The 18,387-nt window shown below is 39.9% G+C and overlaps 1 protein-coding gene across 3 annotated transcripts; it reads left to right on the forward strand.

Annotated features, from left to right (window-relative positions):
* Positions 1-10,069: 10,069 nt before the first annotated feature.
* SRSF1 (serine and arginine rich splicing factor 1) lies at positions 10,070-13,859 on the forward strand. Of its 3 annotated transcripts, XR_008713237.1 has the most exons (5): positions 10,070-10,404; positions 10,818-11,002; positions 11,366-11,538; positions 12,302-12,420; positions 13,337-13,859. XR_008713237.1 is itself a non-coding variant. In XM_055577541.1 (4 exons), exons 1-4 carry the CDS (start codon positions 10,211-10,213, stop codon positions 11,933-11,935), a joined length of 747 nt encoding a protein of 248 aa, XP_055433516.1. In that variant the 5' UTR covers positions 10,070-10,210; the 3' UTR covers positions 11,936-13,859. The 3 variants fall into 3 exon arrangements, 2 of the variants coding, with proteins under 2 accessions (XP_055433516.1, XP_055433517.1); XM_055577541.1 differs by having other exon boundaries at positions 11,741-13,859; XM_055577542.1 differs by having other exon boundaries at positions 12,302-13,859.
* The last annotated feature ends 4,528 nt before the right edge of the window (positions 13,860-18,387 follow it).

Consider the following 18,387-nt stretch of genomic DNA (forward strand, 5'->3'; position numbering starts at 1 on the left):
TCAGATATACAAATGACACCACACTAATGGCAGAAAGCAAAGAACTAAAGAGCCTCTTGAAGAGAGTGGAAAGGCTGGCTTAAAACACAACATTCAAAAAACAAAGATCATGGCATCTGGTCCCATCACTTCATGGGAAATAGATGGAGAAAAAGCAGTAACAGTGACAGATTTTATTTTCTTGGGCTCCAAAATCACTGTGGATGGTGACTGCAGCCACAAATTAAAACGCTTATTCCTTGAAAGAAAAGCTATGACCAACCTAGACAGCATATTTTTTAAGACATCACTTTGACAACAAAGGTCTGTCTAGTCAAAGCTATGGTTTTCCCAGTAGCTATGTATGGATGTGAGAGTTGGGCCATAAAGAAGGCTGATGCTGAAAAATTGATGCTTTTGAACTGTGGTGCTGGAGAAGACTCTTGAGAGTCCCTTGGACTGCAAGGAGATCCAACCAGTCCATCCTAAAGGAAATCAGTCTTGAATATTCATTGGAAGGACTGGTGCTGAAGCTGAAGCGCCAATACTTTGGCCACCTGATGTGAGGAACTGACTCACTGGAAAAGACCCTCATGCTGGGAAAGACTGAGGGCAGGAGGAGAAGGCGGCAACAGAGGAAGAGATAGTTGGACGGCATCACTGACTCAGTGAACATGAGTTTGAGCAAACTCCGGGAGACAGTGAAGGACAGAGGAGCCTGGTGTGCAAGAGTCCATGGGGTTGCAGAGTCAGACGACTTTGTGACTAAACAGCAACAACAGAGGCTGCATCCTGCATGGCCAGGAGGCACTTCTGTTTCCCTACATGATCCATGGGGAGGATTTCTCAACTTCTTTGCTGCATAGACCAGATCTTCTCTCTCAAAAGCAAAAATCTAATTTAGCAAGACTTCCAATCTTCTTTTCTACTAAGCTATCCATCCAAAATATCAAGTTAGTCACAAAACAGACTTACCTGAGTTTCATTTCTTCCTTCTCTCAAAGAGGAGCGAAGTGGACAAACACCTGAACCAGAAAATCCAAGCTCATAGGCGTTTAGAGCCTGAATAAGTTGTTAATTATTGAACACCTCTGTGGGCAGAGCACTCTACTACTAGTTGATTCCCACATTGTTTCATTTAATCTTCACAATCCCCCAAATATTATCCCCCTATTTTATGTATGAAGAAACAAAGGCTTAAGTAGGTTAAGAGAGTTATGCAAGACCACACAGGTAGTAAATGGTATAGGAGATTTGAACAAAAATCCATCTTATTCAAAGCTTATCTTTCCAATGCACTGGATTGCTGGATTCCAGGATAAAATATGCAGGGAAGTGCCTCTGCCGACCCCTGGTTGCCAACAAGTAACATAAGCAGGAAGTAATCCTTGGCTATTTTGTTAAGCCACTGAGATCTGGGGGGTTATTTTAATTATTGGAGCATTACTTAACAGAGGTTGATTGGTACAGGTATTTTTAAATATAGTGGTGTAAGCTTTAAAAACCACTTTAATAACATGGTACAGTGCAAATCATGCTTAGTGAGAGCCTCTATTACTTTATGCCATCCCCAAACAAGTACTTTCTTTTATTTAAGACCTCAAAAGTGCTTGAAGCTCTGCAGGGAAGACCATGAGTCTGCCAGGGCATGCATGGCTTTGGTATTCTAACTGTTGCATACAAATTGGTGCAAAAAACACCTAAGAACATCAGTTTGAAGGGACACCAAATTATAAGCTATTTCAGTTCAGTTCACTCAGTCGTGTCCGACTCTTTGCCACCCCATGAATCGCAGCACACCAGGCCTCCCTGTCCATCACCAACTCCCAGAGTTCACTCAGACTCACATCCATCGAGTCAGTGATGCCATCCAGCCATCTCATCCTCTGTCGTCCCCTTCTCCTCCTGCCCCCAATCCCTCCCAGCATCAGTCTTTTCCAATGAGTCAACTCTTCGCATGAGGTGGCCAAAGTACTGGAGTTTCAGCTTTAGCATCATCCCTTCCAAAGAAATCCCAGAGCTGATCTCCTTCAGAATGGACTGGTTGGATCTCCTTGCAGTCTAAGGGACTCTCAAGAGTCTTCTCCAACGCCACAGTTCAAAAGCATCAATTCTTCGGTGCTCAGCTTTCTTCACAGTCCAACTCTCACATCCATACATGACTACTGGAAAAACCATAGCCTTGACTAGACAGACCTTTGTTGGCAAAGTAATGTCTCTGCTATTTAGGGGGTACTAACTAGCTTGGTCTAGCCCTGTTTATAGCTCATATCAAAAGGGGGCTAACTGTGTGGAATTTCAAAGTCAGAGAGGTTGAGAGACAGTCTCCTTGACTGGGGAGAGACAATTATATTCTCTTAAGGGCAATTAGAGAATCTTAAGAGTACACTGTCAGATGGGAACTGTAACTGGAGCCTCAAATATTCACAGGTGGACTTGCAAAGCAATATTTTTTTTCTAAAGGAAGCCTTTATTTACTCATGCATTCATTCATTTTTGGCTGCATTGGGTCTTTGTTGCTGCACTCAGCTTTCTCAAGTTGCGGCGAGGAGGAGCTTCTCTCTAGTCGTGGTGGCTCCTCTCGTTGCAGAGTATGAGCTGTAGGGCACTCAGGTTTCACTAGTTGGTGGCACATTGGCTTAATTGCCCCAAGTCATGTGGAATCTTAGTTCCTTGACCAGGGATTGAACCCACATCTCCAGCACAGCAAGGCAGATTCTTAACCACTGGACCACCACCGAAGTCTCACAAACCACGAATTTATAAGAAAAGTTCAAGAAATGTGACTTGATAAAACATTAACAGAAATGCCTATAATTTTTTTTTAAAAATCTGGATTTAGTTGAACTAGGAAAACATATTTTAAGGTGATAAGCAGTTAGTATATCTACAAAGGTGGAAAATATGAATAATCCTTTAGACTATTTCTTCTCTTTTGTGTTAGGAAGCCTACTTAATAGGGCTCTCCAGTTGCACAAATTTAAAATAACACCCACTTACCTGGGAAAAATTATAAAGAAAGCTCCTTCCTGACTGCAGATATTTTAGACTGAGAAGCTGAATATTATTAGTTGGGCATATAAATCATTGTTTTTAGCAAAGATATGCTTTACCACCGCAAACTTACTATGGGGAATTAGGAACATATAGATAAAAATACTTATCTCTATATGGATGTAGATGTTTTTGCAGGGATGTGTATATGCTTGTTTAAGCTGTGGCTTGCACTGTATCAGAAACTGAGATCTACGAGACCACATAAAGGTATTCACGCTTGTTTTTCATCACTTACTAGAAGAACTAGAAACTAGAAAAAGAAAAATGTACTGGACCATGTTTGGCTGATGAGGTGAGAACCTTGACTATGCAGTGAGAACATGCTCCATGTGTTATTAACTGTGAACAATCCAGACTTTGGAAAATACATCAATGTTTGCCCATAAACATTGGAGGCAGAGGGAGAAGTATATTCCTGCAGAAAAGAGAGGAAATTCCTTTAAAAGAAAACATTCTCATTCTCAATCATCTTATATAAAAGATAAATCCCAAGATAGGAAATGGAGATTCTGAATCAAGGGAAAGAAATTTTCCTCCCCGGAACCTGGATTCTACAAAGAGTAGAAATTGACTTGGAAGGAATTGCAGTTGGTGAGCTCCCGACCACATGGATGCAGGCTGGAACCAGACAAGGAAGGACTACACAGGTATCCACAGCGAGCAGTCCTCTGGGGCCACACTGGTGGTAGCAGCACCAGCCTGAGAGCTGCTGGGTTCCCAGAACTGGGGAATACAATCCACAGATTTTGGAAATTTCATCTACAAATGAAACACTGAGTAGACAGTAATACTTACTTAGAACAAAACCTGTTATGGGCTCTTTGCATGCAACATTGTTTCAATGCAAGAACAATGACCTGAACTCTTACAACAAGCAATTTTGAGTCAATGAGACAACAAAAAAATGCAGTTCAAGCAGAGTAGGGCCTCCTCTTCTCAGCTGGGCAAGCTGACAGGGCACCTTAGCATTAAACAGTACTAACAGTTGCTGAAGCATGTGTGTGTAAGCAACATATCACTTGAAAAAGTGTATTTCTTATGCTTACAACTCAAGATATTACCCATCAAAAACACCTACAAGAGAGAGAAAACATGACAAAACTGAATTTTTAAATTAGGTTTAAGCAAGAATTACAAAAGCAGGTTTTTCTCTCTTGGCCAGAAGCTGGAAGGAACTTTTCCTGTAAAGAGCCAGGTATTTTAGGCTTGTGGGCCATGTATTTTATGCTGCAACTATTGAACTCTGCAAGCAAATTTAGCAAAGTAATTCTGAGAGTTTTCAGATAATCTTTTAAACCAATAAAGGGGGAAAAAAAGTCACATTCTGAAAGCTTCAAATACAATTTTTATTGAAATTATTCTAACATACTTGACAACAGTATTAACATATGACACCATCATTACTCCTACTACTAACGGCTAACACTTATATAGGACTCACACTATTAATATAAAACTGGCAAAAGGTAGCATTTTTAGCAAATAAAGCACATCTGCTATATTTTCATTACAATTCTTTAAACAACTATTTATTCCAATTAAGATATATACAATATGACGAACTGGAGTTTTAATGTTTTAAGAGAAAGAACTAAGCAGGAAGCAAGGGAGAGGGAATAACAATAGTATTAATTGGAAAAGGGAGACATGGTGAAAATACATCTCTTTGTAACAGATCATTCTAAGAGCTGTTTTCCAGCACAAACATATACTATTGTTATCCATAATGCGACAATGAAGATGGGCAGAATTAGCCAAAAACAAAACAAGAAGAATCAAAGAATGAGAGCGGTCAGTCCTAAAATAAGATTACCAGGACTGTATTATTAAGATGGTTTATTTGGGCTTGAAAAGTGGCCATCATTACTACACTGTGAAATGAAAAACAATTGCTGTACCCATGTGTCTATCCACTGACAGAAACACGATACAGTTTCCATAGAAACAACATACTGCTCATCTAAAGTCCCAGTTTGTTCAAAGAACAGTCAGTAAAAAGTCAATAATATTCATTTTAACAGCAAATTTACTGGTAATAAAGTGAATTATAACAGAAATCTGTCCTCAACATAGTTTACTAGAGAAGATGAGACAAATGTAAATGAAATAAAAAGAGATATTATTGTTTTTTCTTTTTTCAGAGAATATTAGTCACTAAAACAAGGAGAGCAAGGGAACAGAGAATGATTCAGGTGAGCGGTTTCTGGAGGCAACTGCTATTCATGGAATCAAGTATTCCTAAACTTTGTCTCTTCTTACCTAGTAAAATGAACATATATCTCCAGAAACGACAGTAGGGATTGACATACAAATACTGACAACAGAACTTCCAGATTAGGGAAGACATATTTCAACACAAATTACTTCAGAACTCCTCCAAGCCATGAAATTAAAAGACGCTTACTCCTTGGAAGGAAAGTTGTGACCAACCTAGATAGCATATTGAAAAGCAGAGACATTACTTTGCCAACAAAGACCCATCTAGTCAAGGCTATGGTTTTTCCTGTGGTCATGTATGGATGTGAGAGTTGGACTGTGAAGAAAGCTGAGCGCCGAAGAATTGATGCTTTTGAACTGTGGTGTTGGAGAAGACTCTTGAGAGTCCCTTGGACTGCAAGGAGATCCAACCAGTCCATTCTGAAGGACATCAGCCCTGGGATTTCTTTGGAAGGAATGATGCTAAAGCTGAAACTACAGTACTTTGGCCACCTCATGCGAAGAGTTGACTCATTGGAAAAGAATCTGATGCTGGGAGGGATTGGGGGCAGGAGGAGAAGGGGACGACAGAGGATGAGATGGCTGGATGGCATCACTGACTCGATGGACGTGAGTCTCAGTGAACTCCGGGAGTTGGTGATGGACAGGGAGGCCTGGCGTGCTGCGATTCATGGGGTCGCAAAGAGTCGGACACGACTGAGCGACTGAACTGAACTGAAGAGCATTGGTACTAGAGATCTTGCTGATTGTGAAGATATTTTTTTTCCCAGTCATTTAAAAAATTTTTATCGAGTTATAATTTACATACCATAAAATTCCCTGGTGGTTCAGATGGTAAAGAATCTGCCTGCAATGCAGGAGACCTGAGTTTGATCCCTGGGTTGGAAAGATCCCCTGGAGAAGGAAATGGCAACCCACTCCAGTATTCTTGCCTGGAGAATTCCATGGACAGAATAGCCTGAAAGGCTGCAATCCATGGGGCTGCAAAGAGTCTGACACGACTGAGCAACTTACACACACACACACATCATAAAATTCACTTGCTTTACTTCTATAATTCAATGATTTGGGGTATATGTTCAGAGTTACATAACTATCATCATAGGTATAGTTTTATGAATTAGGAAAATCACTGAAAAATTAGGTTTTGTGATCTCAACCCTTGCAGTGACTCACTCTTTGAATTTCTTTTCCTTTTTTCCCCCAAGTAATTATCTCCAGGGTGCAGTACAGTGCTGACACCACTTTATACTTACTGGACTGAACCGAAAGCATTTAGAGTTTCTTTGTGAGGAAGTAACTTTACATATACACCAACTGGGTTGAAAATAAGGCAGCTTCTGAGAATTAAAATGGTAAAATCCATACTTAGTAAATTAGCTGGTTATGGGAGCAATCCATAAAACTGTCTGTGAATGTGTAACTGAGAAGTTTAGAAACACTCTAAACCCCTAATTAAGATGAGGATGTAATCTCAGGAGGCAAAATGAAGTGGCTCTAATTTGGTCAGTAAAACTACTCGAATCAATTGTCTAGTACACTGTTTAAAGAAAGTTTGCCTATAGAAAGAGAATTGCCAGTCTTTACCCAGCACTATTCCGGCAACAGAGATCTAGAGGGTATGATTTTTCCTGTATTTGAATAGGCACACTTGGTTGTGGGACAGGAGTCATTTATCAGGTTTCACCAGGATCTGAATGAACTCTCAAAATGATCCACCTCATTTTGTTTTGATTCCTCACTTACTTATGAAACTTCCTGACTTGCCTTCTAGACCTGATGAAGTGTTTTCTTGGCATGTACAATCTGATCATCCCCATTATCAAAAATCAATCTGCTTCACCCTCTGTCACCAACAAATGAACAAATGGTTTGGTTTACTTTTACTTGCTTTCTTGTTTTTTACTCTTCTGGACTAAAGCATGCCAGAAAACTCTGGGACACTGATAGTATAAGATCACACTCTTAATGTAATAATCTCCAAGCTAGTATCATCCTGGGAGACCTTGATAAACAGCCATCATAGACCCCAGAACCTATAATTTGGTTACACTCAAATACAACAGGCCAATAAAGAAACAAGAATGTTCTATTCACTCTATTAAATTCTACTTTGTATTTCTCTAAACTGAACAAAATCAGAAATGACTGCATTAAATTGAACAGAAAGAAAAGAAAGGAAAGTCACTCAGTCGTGTCTGACTCTTTGTGACCCCATGGACTGTAGCCTACCAGGGTCCTCTGTCCATGGGATTTTCCAGGCAAGACTACTGGAGTGGGTTGCCATTTCCTTCTCCAAGGGATCTTCCCAATCCAGGGATCCAACCCGGGTCTCCTGCGTTGCGGGCAGATGCTTTACCATCTGAGCCACCAAACTGGAAGAGAACAAATCAAATTAAATTTGTGTCTTTCTTATTTTCTGGAATTAAAATACCTGAAATTAAAAGCACCTATGTTTAAATCACTGCAGTTATTACTGATTTAACATTAATCAACAGAAAATCAACCTGTATAATCATAAATGGATGGATAAAGTTAGAAAGAAACTGTGTTCAGTAAATAACTATTGAGTACATCTGTTGAAACAGTGTCCCTTTTGGTCAGCTTCTCATTTTAAAAATTATCAGGGTTTTCTTGCTCTCTTTTTTGGTCACGCCTTGGCATCTGGGATCTTAATTTCCCAATCAGGGATGAATCCAGTGGCCCCTGCAGTGGAAGCTAGAATCCTAACCACTGGACTACCAGGGAATTCCCAGGGTCTTCTCTTTCTAAATTACAAGCCCAGTTTAAAAATATGTCAGTGAAGGCATTTGAGTCAGTTTTAATGAGGTGGATGAACCTAGAACCTATTATACAGAGTTAAGTAACTAAGAAAGAGAAAAACAAATATTGTATATTAACACATATACATGGAATCTAGAAGGACGGTACTGATAAATCTGTTTGCAGAGCAGCTATGGAGACGCAGACATAGAGAACAAACTTATGGACAAGGGTGAGGAGATGAGGGAGAGGGTGAAATAAATGGAGAGAGTAGCGTGGATGAATATATACTAACATATGTAAATTGAGAGCCAATGGGAATTTGCTATAAGACCCAGGGAACTCAAACCAGGACTCTGTAATAACCTAGAGGGGTGGGACTGGGTAGGAGGGAGATTCAAGAGGGAGGAGACAAATATACACCTATGGTTAATTCATGTTTATGTATGACTGAAATCAAACCAATATTATAAACCAATCATCAACCAACTAAAAACAGATAAGTATTTAAAAAATAAGGCAATAGATAAAATATGTTAATGAAGGATGATTTAAAGGACAAAAAAGTACACACACACATACACAAAATTTTGTAAACTATCACAGAGATTTTTAAGGACTACCAAAGATCCTCCATGGATCTGTTGAAGAGCAAATTAAATTTGTATTTTGGAATTACTGAGAAACATTTACTAAAATATATTCAATCAACTTATAGAACTAAAAACATGTCTTCTAAACAATCTTTTTTTAAAAATTTCAAAGGCACCTAGATTTCTCCACCTAGTTTTAATAATGTTTTATAGTATCTTTATAAACTGCCTTACATCCCTGAGGAGAGGGACTGTTACAAATAAATACATAAACGGAAGAAAATCATCCTTACACTTAGGATGCAGATCTGTTTTAGCATATTATGACTGCAGATTTGATTTGCAGATTTGAATTCATCACTAATAATTTTAGGTCCCAGCATTTCATATACAAATCCAGATTTCAGATAGATGTCTTTATAGGAAAAAATGTAGGAAGTTCTAATCTCCCTGGACCAGTACACTAGCAGATCAGTCCAGAGCAGCAACTGTGGTCTTCAGCGGCCCGAGTAGTTCTCACAAGTTCATTGGGCTCATTCATATTACTTGAGAGGCCTGCTAATGAGTTCAAAAAAGGAAGGAACTTCAGGATTCTGCATACACACAGGCAGGCGCGCGTGTTTTTTCTCGTTCTTTGAAAAGGGATGGAGAAGTAACAGGCACAATTCATTCTGCAACCTTCAATGCACCTTTCCGATGCGTTGGGCCTAGTAATAGGCGGTGAAAAAAAGAAACAGAGATCTGGGTCCCAGTTGGTACCACCACCGATTAGTCAGAGCAGGAATCGCCGCCACTAACACAAGCAGTGTTGAATGTAGTTATTAAATATATACAAAGCTCGGTGCTGAACCGAAGGTAGAAGGGTACTTGATGTAGAACCTGAGGAATCGAAGCTCGGTTCCCCTATATTACACACTCCTCGAGGCAGCGCACAGGTTCACAGGAGACGGGGCGGAAACACAAAGTGACGGCTTGCCTCAGCACAGAATCACAGACAACGCCGAGTCCCGAACTGGGCGCAGTCTCCTAAGACGCCCCCGTTTCCGGAGCAACCGCCCGGTCCCTCCCCCTTTGACTCCGCCCCCGGGGGCGTCTTTCCCGCCCAAGGCCGTTAACACCGCAGAGCATGGTGGGATAAAGCTATAGGCTAGGTTTCATAAAATCCTTCCAAAGCGCCTTTGCTTTAAGAGACTTATTCCTGGGGAAACTGATTATTCTTTAGGACTCGACAAGATTACTAACCCTCTTTTACAAGTGCCCTGCCCTAAATCTTTACCACACGGCTGGTCAGTCCCTTTGCAAAGCTCTCGACACAACGGGAACGCGGGAACTTTTTTCCCTTCGCGCGGAGGGTGACGTCGCGCGTGTGCCAGCGTCCCTTTCGCAGCACACCCGTTACGCTCTTGCGCGTGCGCAGTGAGCTCGAATAGCTGCTTCCTCCCGCTTCTCTTCCTCCCTCCCCCCCATATCCGTGCGCCGAGCTGATAAAGGCGCCATTTTGGAGGGGCCGCGGGAGACGTGGTGTCGCGGCGGGCTCGCTCTGCCGTTCGCTAGGCTTGGTGGGAAGGCCTGTTCTCGAGTCCGCGCTTTTCGTCGCCGCCATGTCGGGAGGTGGTGTGATTCGTGGCCCGGCAGGGAACAACGACTGCCGCATCTACGTAGGGAACTTACCTCCAGACATCCGAACCAAGGACATTGAGGACGTGTTCTACAAATACGGTGCTATCCGCGACATCGACCTGAAGAATCGCCGCGGAGGACCGCCCTTCGCCTTCGTTGAGTTCGAGGACCCGCGGTGAGGCGGCCAGGGACTTGCGGCGTTGAGGATATAGGTTGGAGTAGTTGGGGAATGCTCCAAGGCCTTAGAGAGAATGGGGACGTGGGCTCTGAGGTTGGGAGCAAGACGAATCGCCCGTGCACGAGTGAAGCGAGGAGCCGAGGCGGTGAGGCTTCTCTGGTGGCTGGGTCCCCCGGGCGTCTCCAGAGCCGGCTCGCGGGCTCGGAGCGGGAAACTGAGGCGCTGAGGGCTGCTGTAGTGGTCGGGAGCCTGGCGTGCTTCTGGGTGGGGGAGGGGCCGTTCCTATTATGCAGCGCATGTGGGCTCTTCCACCCCCGGTGCGCATGTGCGGGCTTCTGTGAGCTCCCCGACGGAGTTAGCCACCCCTCCCGGTCCTTTTTCTTACCCTTCGGCTTTCTGTAATCACGCAGGGATGCGGAAGACGCGGTGTACGGTCGCGACGGCTATGATTACGATGGATATCGTCTGCGGGTGGAGTTTCCTCGAAGCGGCCGTGGTACAGGCCGAGGCGGCGGCGGGGGTGGAGGTGGCGGGGCTCCCCGGGGCCGCTATGGCCCCCCATCCAGGCGTTCTGAAAACAGAGTGGTTGTCTCTGGTGAGTTGACCGTTCCGTGCGGGTTGGTGTCACTTTTGGACAGATACCACACTTTAAACTTTTCCTTGCATGACCAGTTTGACAAATGCTAGTTTTCATGCTAGGTCTTAAATTATTTTAGTCGCATGGATGAATTCAGTAACCAGGAATAACTGTATTTGAGATTTGGCGAATTAGATTGCAATGCCTAGAATATGAAGATCGTTACTTTACAAATAATTTTCGGCTTTTAATTCTAGAATTTTGAATCTTTAACCTAGGATGTTAAAACTAATCATTAATTTTAAAGTAGTTTTGGTTCTAATGTAAATCTTAACTTTAATGTGAAATACTAGAATAATTGTTGAAAAAAATCTTTTTCAGGACTGCCTCCAAGTGGAAGCTGGCAGGATTTAAAGGATCACATGCGTGAAGCAGGTGATGTATGTTATGCTGATGTTTACCGAGATGGCACTGGTGTCGTGGAGTTTGTACGGAAAGAAGATATGACCTATGCAGTTCGAAAACTGGATAACACTAAGTTTAGATCTCATGAGGTAGGTTATACACTTATTCTTTTTATTGGCCAGAATTGGATACAGTGGTCTTAACTGTGGAATTTGAAGGTAAGATTCAGGCAAGGGTGTCCAAGTAAACCCAGTAAAGTGCCTCTGGTTTAAATACGTTGTATTCATTCAGCATGCCTGAAGACAGGTGAAAGCTTAGATCTTTCAATCGAAAGTTCTGTCTATTCAATAGGGAGAAACTGCCTACATCCGGGTTAAAGTTGATGGGCCCAGAAGTCCAAGTTATGGAAGATCTCGATCTCGAAGCCGTAGTCGTAGCAGAAGCCGTAGCAGAAGCAACAGCAGGAGTCGAAGTTATTCCCCAAGGAGAAGCAGAGGATCACCACGCTATTCTCCCCGTCATAGCAGATCTCGCTCTCGTACATAAGATGATTGGTGACACTTTTTTGTAGAACCCATGTTGTATACAGTTTTCCTTTATTCAGTACAATCTTTTCATTTTTTAATTCAAACTGTTTTGTTCAGAATGGGCTAAAGTGTTGAATTGCATTCTTGTGTAATACCCCTTGCTCCTAACATCTACATTCCCCTCATGTCGATAAATTGTATTTTAAGTGATGTCATAGCCAGGATTGTTTAAATTTAGTTAACTCTCCATGCTCTTCAGACTGTGATATTGTGTAAATGTCTATTCTGCTCTGGTTTGTGTGAACTGGGATGTTGGGGGTGTTTGTGGTTATCTTACCTGGGGAAGTTCTTATGTTTATCTTGCTTTTCATGTGTCTTTCTGTAGACATATCTGAAGAGATGGATTAAGAATGCTTTGGATTAAGGATTGTGGAGCACATTTCAATCATTTTAGGATTGTCAAAAGGAGGATTGAGGAGGATCAGATCAATAATGGAGGCAATGGTATGACTCCAAGTGCTATTGTCACAGATGAAATTGGCAGTATTGACCTTATACTAAAAGGCAAGGGTTTAAATTGATTATGTATACATCTACCATAAAACACTTGTAAGCATCTTATGCAGTTACCTTTAGCTACAATTGCTTTGCTCTTTAAACCTTGGCAATTGTGGCAAAATTACATTGCCCATTTTGTAACTATTTTGCTCCCTTCCCTTTTTTGTTTTAATAGGGACTAATGTGGGAAGAACTGGCTAATTTGTCATAATGCTTAGTTACAACTGTTAATGTGTGACCTGCTGTTGGTGTACATGTGGGTACAGGGTGTCTTTAATTCCAACCAGATAGAGTATAATATCAATACTGCTAAATCTGCATGTCCTCTGTGTGACTGATATAGCGTTGCTACTTCATTTTTTAAAGACAAAATGAAAGCAAAATATAGAGTTCCAACATACTGGTGTAGATAATCTAGTTGGGAATAATTTTAAGTCTCACCTTCCCCTTTAAACTAGTATTCGTAATTGACTCATGTTTAAAATACTTTTAATTTACAAATTAAATTACAAATGGGAGCGTTAGATTTAGTTTAGACTTAGGGGGGTAGCAGTACCAGTAAACTTTTCAACTACTTAACTTTTTGCAACCACAAAACCTGTAATACGCTGTACAGTAACAAGTGTTGGCATTATCAGTTGAACTGTAAATATAAAATGCTTCTTCCAATTAGTCTCTATGATGATTAAGTTTCTAAAATTTATCAGAACACCATTCAGAAACTTGTTTTGGGGAATTTGATAGTTATTGATGTACATCTGTTAAACTGATGACAGACATAACTCATCATTCCCCAGAAACCTTTTTTGATTACAGTATCTAACATTTTGCCTCCTCTTTTTTGGTTTTGCTGGTTATAAAGGTTTGGATTGGAGAGGGCTCACTGGATCCCAATCCTTGGAGCTGGATCATTGGATTCAAATCATAATGTGGATAGGATAGGGAGGATGAATTACAAGGATTCATGGAGCGGGATCAGATTACCAGGAACATAGGAGTGGATTCCTGCCCCAACCAAACCGCATACGTGTGGATTTTTTTTTTTTTTTTTTTTATTCAACTTAATTGGCTATTCCAAAGATTTTTTTTTTCCTATTTTTGACGATTGGAGCCCTTAAGATGCACGATGGAATTGTGTTTTGCATTTTTGGTAAAAGGAGCAAAGCGAGGACCTGGAGATATACGCTGGAGCAATCTCCTTGGAAGGATTCAGCACGAGTAGATGGTAAACATTTAAAGGGGAAAGGGGGGGTTTGTTTAAAATAGTAAATCAGTAAGTCACTTCTAAATTTAAAGAAAACAAAATTGGAGTTGAAGAATAAGTAGGTTTCCAATTGGCTGTTGCCGTTTTTCTTTGAAAAAAATAAACATTTTTTAAAAAACTATGCATGGTTGTCCTTTTTCCTCTTGTAAGATTTTTTTACTGGGTGACTATAGTCTCAGTTAATACTTAAAATTGATAAGATTCTGATTTTTGTGTTTGTGTTAGTAAATTAAAGGTTCTTGAAAGGAATTTGCTAATAAATGGTATTAGTTATCTCTTACTGTTCATTGTAAAAGTCTTCAGGGGAAGATAAGTGAGAATAAGATAGTTGTGTATGTAATGTGGTAAATTAAGGGTGATTTAGTTTCTGGAGGATAAGCTGCAAAGCTTTGGTTAAAAATGACTATGGATACTGCTTATTTTTGGTAATTAGCATAGAGTTTTGTGTAAAATCAGGTAATGACTAGCGAATGTTGGTATTATTAGCCTTTGAGTTTCTCAATGAAAATAATTCATCTCAAAAATCGGTAAGTATTAAAATTCAGCACAGATTATAATTCTTAACATAAATTACATTTACTGTTTGAAATGTGAATAGCACACTGGAAGATTTAACTTTATTTGAGTGAATCATTGCTAATAAAAAGCTGGGCATTCTTTAGAATTTTGCCTTGGAACTCAATTCTTAACCATAAAGTTACTATCCAAAACATACCAAAGCAGTGATGACATCTTGTCACCCACTAGTTTTTGTATCTTTACTTGGGAGCCCTTTGGTGCTAAATTTTCACTTAGAGTTGGGAGAAGAAGGGGGTTTTTACTTAGTATTCCTGATCTTTTTTCTTCTGATTTCCTGATAGCTAGTCACAATCATTAGGCCACTTTTTGTGCACCTAGAAGATAGCTAAATCATAAGATTTCCCTGGAGTGTTAATTATAATTGGAAGCAGAATTTAAGACTGCTATTCAGGTGATGTGATTTCAAACCTAGGAGACACTAGAAATCTTGGTAGTGGAGACAACCTAAAGATTTGCATAAGGTCACCCAGCTAATAGATTTAAATGAACCTTGTGGAATGTCTGGAGGAAGAGAAGGGATATTAAAGTCAAGATTAGGATTCCATTTTTTAGAGCACTTTGTATAGATCCATTAAGGGAGTAACTAGTTTTAATGTAGGAATTCAAAATACAGTGTTCAAGAGTAGACAATATGTAAAACTAGGTTGTTTCATCTGAGTTGGCCAAAAAGTTCAAGTTTTTTTGTAAGACATTACAAGAGTAAATGATTTTGTAAAGAGCTAGACTTTAGCGGGCCCTGAATTCATTTGTTTTCATTATTTTGGAAACAGGACCAAGATGAAAATTGCCCTCACTCAAAAGTTGAGTGCATTTAAGCTAAGTTGAAAGATGAGCTCTACTTTAGGAGTTTTAGTAGTCCCAACCAGATTGAAGTGAGATGGAAAATACTACTTGCCTGGTATGTAGGCTGTATAAGATTAGAGAGGATTTAACCTGTGTATGAAAGGGGCCGGGTTTTCCAGTTCAGTAAGAGTAGACTAGACAGCTAAATGTAAGAGTCTTAGGAAATGGACTTTAAATCTCTACTTATATTAGCAACTCTTAGAAGAAAGTCATACTTCTGGGATTAAAAATGCAGTCTTGGATTTTGCGCTTTTCTCCGTATTTATGTCCCCTTAGATGTTGTAGGGAGCTTATAATTTATTTTCTAATCAAGGAGAAGTTTAAGTGTCTAAGAATTATTTCTCATAACATCAGATTGAGTAACCCACCTTGCTGTTCAGCCTACATCCTGGAAACAGAAGGTAAGAAACCCATTTTCTGATTCCTAATTGTTTGGGATCTGAATTTTATTTTTAAAATTTAAGTTTAGTAATTTTTTTAAAATGCTGTTTGGAATGTGAACAGATTTCCTTCATTTAAAATGTTTTTTTCCCCATAAATTTTATAGTTTGGAATGTTAATGTATCTACTCACTGTAGTGCTTTAACTTGAATATAATTCTAGATTTTAACTTTCTCAGTTTTGTCTTTGAAATATATCTTGCTTGTTAAGGGCCTTTTTTTTTTTTTTCCAAGTTTCTGTGAAGAATTATTTGTGTGCTTTTTTGCTTACTTTGTACATGACGTTGTAATGAAATCACAAGTTACATGTCTGTATTTACCATAAAAATAGTATTAAAAAGAAAGAAACTCGATTAGACTGAAGTTCTGTTATAACCATTCTTTGGTTTAACCTATTTCTATCACGGTATGAAGAATGCAAAGACAGAAAACAGGTTCACAATCTTTTATCCCAGAACTCCAAAATCTTTTGATGTTTAGCAAATCGAATGTAAAGTATGACCAGAATCAGTGCGTTTGTTTTGTACTTGGTGTGACCAAGAAATACTAACGTCAGTTGCCACAGGTTGTACTGAGTGTTAATGTGGTAAAGGGTCTATATATGAAACCTTTATAAAATGCAAAATGCTCTGAATTTCAAATACATCTGCCCCAGAGAGTTTGGATAAAGGGTTGTAGAACTGTTACAGAAAACACGGAGCGAAGGCTTCTGTGTAGTTTGGGCGTGTGAGTGAAAACAAACCCAGTTATTCTGATTTCTTTATTAAGCTGTTAGTTCCACATCTCTTTAGGCTGAAGCAGCCACCAGAAAAGGTATGACACATTTTTTTATATTCTGTTGCTCTAGTGGACTTGTAATTTTCTCCATTGAAGGAAATAAATACTCTGCCATTCCATTGTATACAGTGGAATACTCTATTTGGGGGTAATTTTTCCCAGTACCTATTTTTTTTTTAATAAGAATCTGATCCTGTAGGAAAGGGTGGGATTGGCATGAAGTAAAGGGAGATTATAAGGAAAGGTGTTCATTTTGTCTCCTGATTGTTGAATAAATAGTAGTCCTGGCAAAAACTTTTGCTTAAAATGTAGATTCGAGAACTTACAGCATACTTAAAACAGAGCTTATCCATGTGATTATACTTGAGATTGGGGTAGGGGGTGCTTCTGGCTTTGAAGGCTATACCTGACAACATTTTAATGTGATTTGTAGGGATGAAAGGAGAGAAAGATCTTCTTCTTATACAAAAGTTCTTGGTGCTTCTTAGGCAGAAAAAAATATCAAACATTTTGAAATAGGTGACTCACTGGCAAGAGAGAAAACATAAGGCGATTGCCATTTATGTAGGTACGCAAAACAGAAGAGACAGTTGAGTAGATCCTGGGTGTTTGATCTTCATTTCTTAAAAAGTTTAAAGTGTTTTAACTTTTTATAATTGCTGATAGAATTATCAGTGTAAAGATAGTAGTTATTAAGAGCTATAGAATGCTTTACTCATCCTCACCGAATATACTTGGAGCAGACAATTTTAAAGGTATGCCAGATGTCTAATGAGTTGTCTGGAGGGATGTTATTTTGTTTACCAGGGTCTATTCCACTCCCCATATTTGAGTAAATGTTAGGAAAAAATCACATAGCCACTAGAGGGTGCTATGATGCAAAATTAACCAGGAAATACCCTAGGGCAAAGAATGGTAACAGCAAGATGGAAACTTAATCCTCTCTCAGCTCCAAAGTTAGAATTTTTTTGGTCTTAAGTTTTTTTTTCCTGTAACTCTACCTTTGCCTCTCCATCTGTTGGTCAAAATCCTTTGCCTTTTCCTTCAGGTTTTGAATAATAATGAGTACCAAGCTTGTATAAGGGCTTCCCTGGTGGCTCAGAGGTTAAAGCATCTGCCTGCAATGTGGGAGACCTGGGTTCAATCCCTGGGTAGGGAAGATCCCCTGGAAGAAGGAAATGGCAACCCACTCCAGTATTCTTACCTGGAGAATCCCATCCACCAGGTCACAAAGAGCCAGACACGACTGAGCGACTTCACTTTCAAGCTTGTATAAATCACAAAACTGTCTAGCTTCTGGGACTTAGGACAAAATGCTGAAGATGTGAAGCTGCTTGTTTTTCTGCCTGCCTTGTACATCTCCAAGTATGTGATAGTAAGGCCAGAAGTGTAGGAATCAGGTACAGGAGTGCCACCCATTCCCCCTTCTCCCCCCTCTAGCCAAGAAATTGGTCATGTGATATACAAAATGAGTATCCTTTGAGAAACCTTTGTTTATATGGTGTGAAACACTTTCTGGAGTGATAAGTCTTATTTCTTGACATAACTGAGACTGAGTGATTGTTAGTGTCTTAAAACCCTGTCTGTTCATCAGGTTGGCTACTTAAATTTTTCTGTTCTACAGAACAGGCAGAGTATCCTGTGATCAAAATGTCAGTACAGACTTCTCTTTTAGGAACTAACACTTCAGCATTTGTCATTCCCATCTCCCTTCAACTTTACATTACAAAAATGTAAAGAACACAAGCTTTTTTGTCACTAAAAATAAGTTTTTAGGCCCACTTGTGATACCACTTAGTGAATATGGGAGCACTTGGCTTCAGACACAAATGTTAGAAACTGCTTTGAAGAATAGGACACTAAAAGAGGATAAATAAAGGTATTCTAGAAGAGAATCACATTTACACAGAGATTACCTTGCCTACCAAGCTCAAATTTTATGTAGCAAGTTAGGCTACCAAAGGTAGTTGCTAACTAGTGAGATAGCCTTGCTGCAAATTGGATTGAGTA

Source organism: Bubalus kerabau, chromosome 4 (assembly GCF_029407905.1).
Source record: "Bubalus kerabau isolate K-KA32 ecotype Philippines breed swamp buffalo chromosome 4, PCC_UOA_SB_1v2, whole genome shotgun sequence".
NCBI classification, from domain to species: Eukaryota; Metazoa; Chordata; class Mammalia; order Artiodactyla; family Bovidae; genus Bubalus; species Bubalus kerabau.